At 42.2% G+C, this 5,534-nt stretch overlaps 1 protein-coding gene across 1 annotated transcript; it reads right to left on the bottom strand.

Moving 5' to 3' along the window:
• Positions 1-732: 732 nt before the first annotated feature.
• Positions 733-5,104, bottom strand: LOC307022495 (uncharacterized protein). The gene is made up of 5 exons (XM_079655302.1): positions 4,086-5,104; positions 2,789-3,370; positions 2,556-2,699; positions 1,990-2,245; positions 733-1,763 (listed from the first exon to the last, which is right to left on the bottom strand). Exons 1-5 carry the CDS (start codon positions 4,788-4,790, stop codon positions 1,102-1,104), a joined length of 2,349 nt encoding a protein of 782 aa, XP_079511428.1. The 5' UTR covers positions 4,791-5,104; the 3' UTR covers positions 733-1,101.
• Between the last annotated feature and the right edge of the window lie 430 nt (positions 5,105-5,534).

The raw sequence follows: 5,534 nt of genomic DNA, 5'->3' as shown, positions 1-5,534 counted from the left end.
TAATACTGACAGAATGGGGCACAGCATTTACTGTAATGACACTGCAAAAGGTCACTAATGTAGCACTGGATCAGATCTCGTTTACAGTGAACACAAGTTGGCAAAGAAAGTCCACATCTTCCACTGCATTACAAAAGAAATCGAACATTAGTGACCTAAAAGAAAGATACCACTCATTCTTGCCATGTTTACCCCTAAAAGCTAAAAAGAGAGCCTTCAAACAATGACCCAGAAATGATTACAGTATTTCCTTTTTTTACCTGATGGCAAAATAATATGAGTAATTCATCAAAGAAAGGAAAGTAGTCCTGCTCACTTTCTGTGTCTTCTGAGGAAAACACATTCCTCAACCACCATTACCATATAGACCAATATTTCACCCATCAATTTGTCAAAGGCTCCCCTGCATTGCTCTTAGTAATACAATCTGTATACTGTATCTTCCATTTCGATCACTTGGTTATCATAAGTCCCAGCATGCTCTCTGGCTCTCCCTGTTTCTCATTACTGGGAGCAAAGCCATGGCCTACTGATCAGGGAGTTTGAAGAAGAGGAGGTGACGGCAAATGAAGGTTTACCAGGTGCTGAGCTAACCTCAAACTGTGACAGCTTCTCCTTTAACGGCAATTACACTCTGTCTTTGCTTCATGCACATACTGAGCGTGTGTACGTGTGTGTGTTTGTTTTAAAGAGATTTAGAGAGGGAAAGATAGAAACATATAACATAACAGGGTATATACAGGAATCCTGAAGTCAAATTTAATACCTTTTAAGACTTTTTTTAAGACCCTTTCCATACATTTTAAGACCTCATCGCCACTTCAAGTTCTAACATTGGCGACACACTTTACCTCACATTTACTCTATACAGTATTGATTGTAAGATAGCACAACTAAACCGTTTATGATAACTCCTTATCATAATTCAGATAGAACAAAGCACAAGAGAATGAATTTTGTGACCAACCCAATGCAAGGTTTATTAGAAAAATTATTTGACCAATAAACAAAACAAATGACAAAATGTTGTACTATGAAATATACATTAAACTTTGGTCAGCTTCAGCGGGGTAATGCCATGTAGGAGTTCACAAATACCCATCATGGCATGTGCCTCAATTCATTTGCTTTGCTGTCCCACTCTTTTTCGGTTTGTTCCAGCTCAATGCATTTCTCTTTGTGCCTCCTCCTGAGGGTGTTGGACTTTGTTAGCAGTTGAGCCATTAAAGATCCAGCTTTTCCCTCAGCCTGCTCAGCAAGTTGATCAGCATCTTTCTGAAGGACGCCGCACACTTCTTTTAGGATCTTCCTTTTCTTTTTGAGCTGTTCTAGCTCATCTTCAACTGCTCTTCTCTTGAGGCTCTGTGTGGCACTCTGTCTCTTCTTCTGTTGTTGATCCAGGTAAATCCTGTACCTTGATCTTGCGAAGGCTGCAGAAGCCAGGAGCTCCTTAGTGAGTGGCACCTTTAGAACGCCCCCACAGACACTAACCTGGTCGCAGATCAACCTTTGTGCCTCCAGGGATTCTTCAAGGAGGTTGACAGTTTCAACCTCCTTGTTGACAGAGAACCCCCTTTCAACCGTGGCTTGACCATGGGACAGAAGTAGAAGGCTCTGGCAGAATCTCCGCAGCTCAGGGTATGTGCTGAGAGCTTTGTGCAGGAAAACATCGAGCCGCTGCTCAAATGGCTGGAAGGAGAGGAAGCCTTCACCTCTACCCTCAACAGACAGAAATCTTTGAAATTGCTGAACGATCACATCACCTACAACATTGACAGAGAAAGGGAAAGAAGTAATTATTCATATGTCATTATATTTCATTCCACAGTCATCTGCTTCATCCGTTGTTTGAGAGATACATAGCTCGCAGCATCTGTACACATAAAAAGCACAGTGTATTGTAGATTTCCTAAAACAAATTTAAACAAGAATGCGTAATAATTAAATCCACACAAGCTTCTATTGTCCCTAAACAATACTTGTTCCTACCAGCTGAAACTCCTCCTGCCAACTGCTTGTCCTCCAGGAATCTTTGGACTACACTCTTCATCTTGCTGATGCACCACTCTGGATCCCTGCTCATGTTTGTGGGATCCAAACATGCAATGTTCCTGACGACTGGAAATTTGAGGGGGCTTTTCTCCTGCACTTTCTTGACCATTGCAGCCAGGCCCTTCATGCACTCTTTCCTGAACGTGAGCACAGAAAGCTCACCTACTCTGCCTCCTGGTTTGCTCTGAAGTGCCTGACAAATAATACATAGACTGTAAATTGTGCAGAAAGGATGATTTACAAAATAAAGTTTATATCAACCTCTCATTGAAATGACAAAATGAGTTTCAATATACATTTATTTGAAACTACACAATATGTAATGGAAGTTCATTTAATTTTTTAACAAATGTCCCTTCATTAGCATAATAAAATGGTAAAAAGGTCAATTTATCATATTAAACTGGCTGGATCAGTGTACAGGTAGAGCAAAGACATAGTAGGCCCATAACTGTATAGATCTATACATATACAGTACGTCTCTGAAAATATATCAAAATTACCTTGATGACAGATTCAGCACCAAGGCCTATGTCAGCATTCATCGGGGAGACCCAGTTCTTCTCATCAGCTGCATCGACTTTGGTGAGCTTCAGGGGGGTGATGTCCTCTAGGAGTTCACTCTTCACAAACCGTCTCAGTAGACTCTACCATATTATAAAGAAATAACAAGAAATCAATGACAGAACCATTCGTGTGGATTAATCAAATTCAGTTTAATTACTGTTATTATTACCTTCAGTAACTCAGCCAAGTCTTTAGCTAAGAAGGGCATCACTGGCTCATCAGTTTGAAATTTTAACAGGAAGGGGCTGAAGGTCCTGGATATCGCAAAGAAGAACTGCAGCTTGGCTATGATGAGTGGATCCCCTTGTGCTGCCGCAATGGTGTCATAAGAGGCTGTGGCAGGGTTTGGGATCTTCTTGTTTTTGACACCATCCACGTACTTCTGTAGCATCGGCCAAATTTCAACCGCTCTCTCTGCCACACGGACATTTTCAACCCATCTGTGGCCGCAGAATGGTAGTGGGAAGCAGGAGGACCCTGTCAGACTGGTGAAGTCCTCTCTCCTCGCAGGAACGTTGTGGAAGAGGTAGTGCATTGCTCTCAGGAGCCTTTCAAGCTGCCACATCGTAAAACCGGCCTTTACTGCGTTGTGGAGAGTGTGAAGGCCACAGCTTCCAACAAGGACAAGCTGAGCACCTCCATAGAGCTCTGCGTGCTCTTTCTGTAGAAGATTCACCAATTTGAAGTTGACGTTGGGTCCATCCATGCTGACAGACATAAGCTGCCTCATCTTCAGTTGTGCACCACATTCCTGTGAATTAACAGTAATAAATTAATGGCAACAATCCTTGAAAGTGTATTCTTGAAATACAGGGTCATTCAGATGCACGGTAAGGTGCAACTATAGGTTTGTCACTCATAACATTTAAATTAGTCATTTATTTGGTGTTCAAATGTCATGAAGCAAGATTGCAATATTAACTTACATTTTATAATTGAAACACATTACTGGTGGTATCTCCGTTCTCTCCTCCCACTGTGAATCGCGAGAAAGTTTCAGGGCGACAGAGACACAGAGCGTTCCCGTAACCATAGTAACTCACTCTCACCAGAGGGAGAGACGCTGTGCTGCTGCTGACCAGAGCCGTATAATATAATCTATCTATTCTATCTATACGGCGCTGCTGCTGACTTAGATTACTCTGAGCAGCATGCTAAATTACCATATAATAGATCTTTATGTATATTTTTCGCATTTCCCCCGGTAATAACTTTTGTCGTAAAAATGTGTTTCTAGTCGCATCTTAAATAATACTCGCTAATTGCCTAAGAGCGTCTGAAAAGATGCCAAATCTACCAAAAATAGCCATGTGTGCAACAAAAGATTCAGTCGTTTACAAAGCACATAACTCATATTCATAATATATGTTTTGAAAATAAAAAAAGACCTGGGATTGAAGAAAAAAAGACCCGTGGCTCAGGCAGGCCCTAAACATGAAATGCAAGTAGACTAAAGATACACTTACTTTAATGTGATGCAGCAAGTCCTCGGCTCTTCCGTGTCCCAAAAATTGCGACCCAAGATACCTGGCCCGTACACAGCCATCATCCCAATAACGAATGTGGACGTCCATCTGTTTTTTCTTGGTGGCTTGATTAAGGCTCTCGTCAAACATCAGCACAAACGGCCCAGCCTTGTTGATGCTATTAACGAGCTGTTCTTTAAAGTAAGGGGCCAAGCCGAATCGGACTATGTACCCTGTTTTGTCTTTTCCACAGGCGAACTTCTTGGCTATTTCCGAATCTGGGAACATAGCTCGGAAAAGATCGGAAATCCCTTCATTGGAATTGATGGATTGGTGTTTAATTACGGTGTTGAGGCACCACAGAACCTCTGCCTGCAGCGTTGGAGTGGCGCCCAGCATCACTCGGAGGTCAGCAGTAGCGCTAGATGAAGTGGCGGAGGCTGTAGTAGCTTCAGCGATAGTGGGTGGGGGCGGTGATGTTACGCAGAAATGCGCGATTGAGACCTGCTGTCTGCGTCCCACAGCGGCTTTGTGGCTAGCACTTAGCATGTGGGACCGGACAGCTTTGATCCCCATCGAGGCAACACTAATCGCCTTCCGACACATGCAGCAGTAGGCCTCACGGTTATTCCCAGACACGGGCCTCAGCCATGGTTCGAACTCCGTATCCTCCAACCATTTGGATGAAAACTTGCATTTCCCCATGTTGTAACTGGCGTAAACTGACCTTCGCGCGCTATCAAGCAGCAGTCATCAGTGAGCGTGCAATGTCCTGTTCAGATGACGTAAAATCCAACGGGATGAAAAAAAAAAATAACTACACAGAATCACACTATACACCTACGCAATGATTAAATTCAGGCAAACTTTAGAATATAATTTATATACTTATTGCAAACAAGCTACAAAATTTAATACCTTGGAAAATGCAATTTAATACTTTTTAATACTTTTTAAAAGCCTTATTTTTCGCTAAATTGATTTATCACCTTTTAATACTTTTTAAGACCCCGCGGACACCCTGCATAAATGTGTAGAGAACAGTGCGGCAGCGGCTTTTTTTTACAATAACTGAAAAGCTCATCCTAATGTCGTTTGATGCTACAGCTCCACCAAATCAACCTCCTCATGCGCCATATTTTTTATATTCTCCGTTTACCAAACAAGATCACGTAATGCTGAATATAACAGCTGGGGGAAGCTTTTAGTATTTCATAGTATACCAGATTTGTGGTGAGCTTTTCTGGACTTTCCTTTATTGGTGTGTTTAGTTGATCTCGTCCCCCCTGCCCTCAGGAACGCAAGTATTCCAGAGTGATATTTAACTCTAATCCCACTCAAAATGCAGTTTTCTTTTCAACAGGTGTATCCACTCCAGAACCTCTACTTGAACCCTTCTAAGGATTTTCCGCCATAGCTTTCATCGCACTCCTAGCTCTTATGTTAATG

Source organism: Notothenia rossii (genome assembly GCF_949606895.1).
Source record: "Notothenia rossii genome assembly, chromosome: 10".
NCBI lineage: Eukaryota > Metazoa > Chordata > Actinopteri > Perciformes > Nototheniidae > Notothenia > Notothenia rossii.
The sequence above is the reverse complement of the archived record's forward strand: the minus strand, read 5'-3'. Positions and strand labels throughout refer to the sequence as shown.

Bases quoted from the DNA above. Each gene is read 5' to 3' on its own strand.
- LOC307022495 (XM_079655302.1), bottom strand. From the start codon at position 4,790: ATGGGGAAATGCAAGTTTTCATCCAAATGGTTGGAGGATACGGAGTTC. The intron at 2,246-2,555 runs GTAATTTTGATA...ATTATTTGTCAG, and splicing joins GTGCTGAATCTGTCATCAAG to GCACTTCAGAGCAAACCAGG. The intron at 1,764-1,989 runs GTAGGAACAAGT...TCAATGTTGTAG, and splicing joins GGCAGGAGGAGTTTCAGCTG to GTGATGTGATCGTTCAGCAA.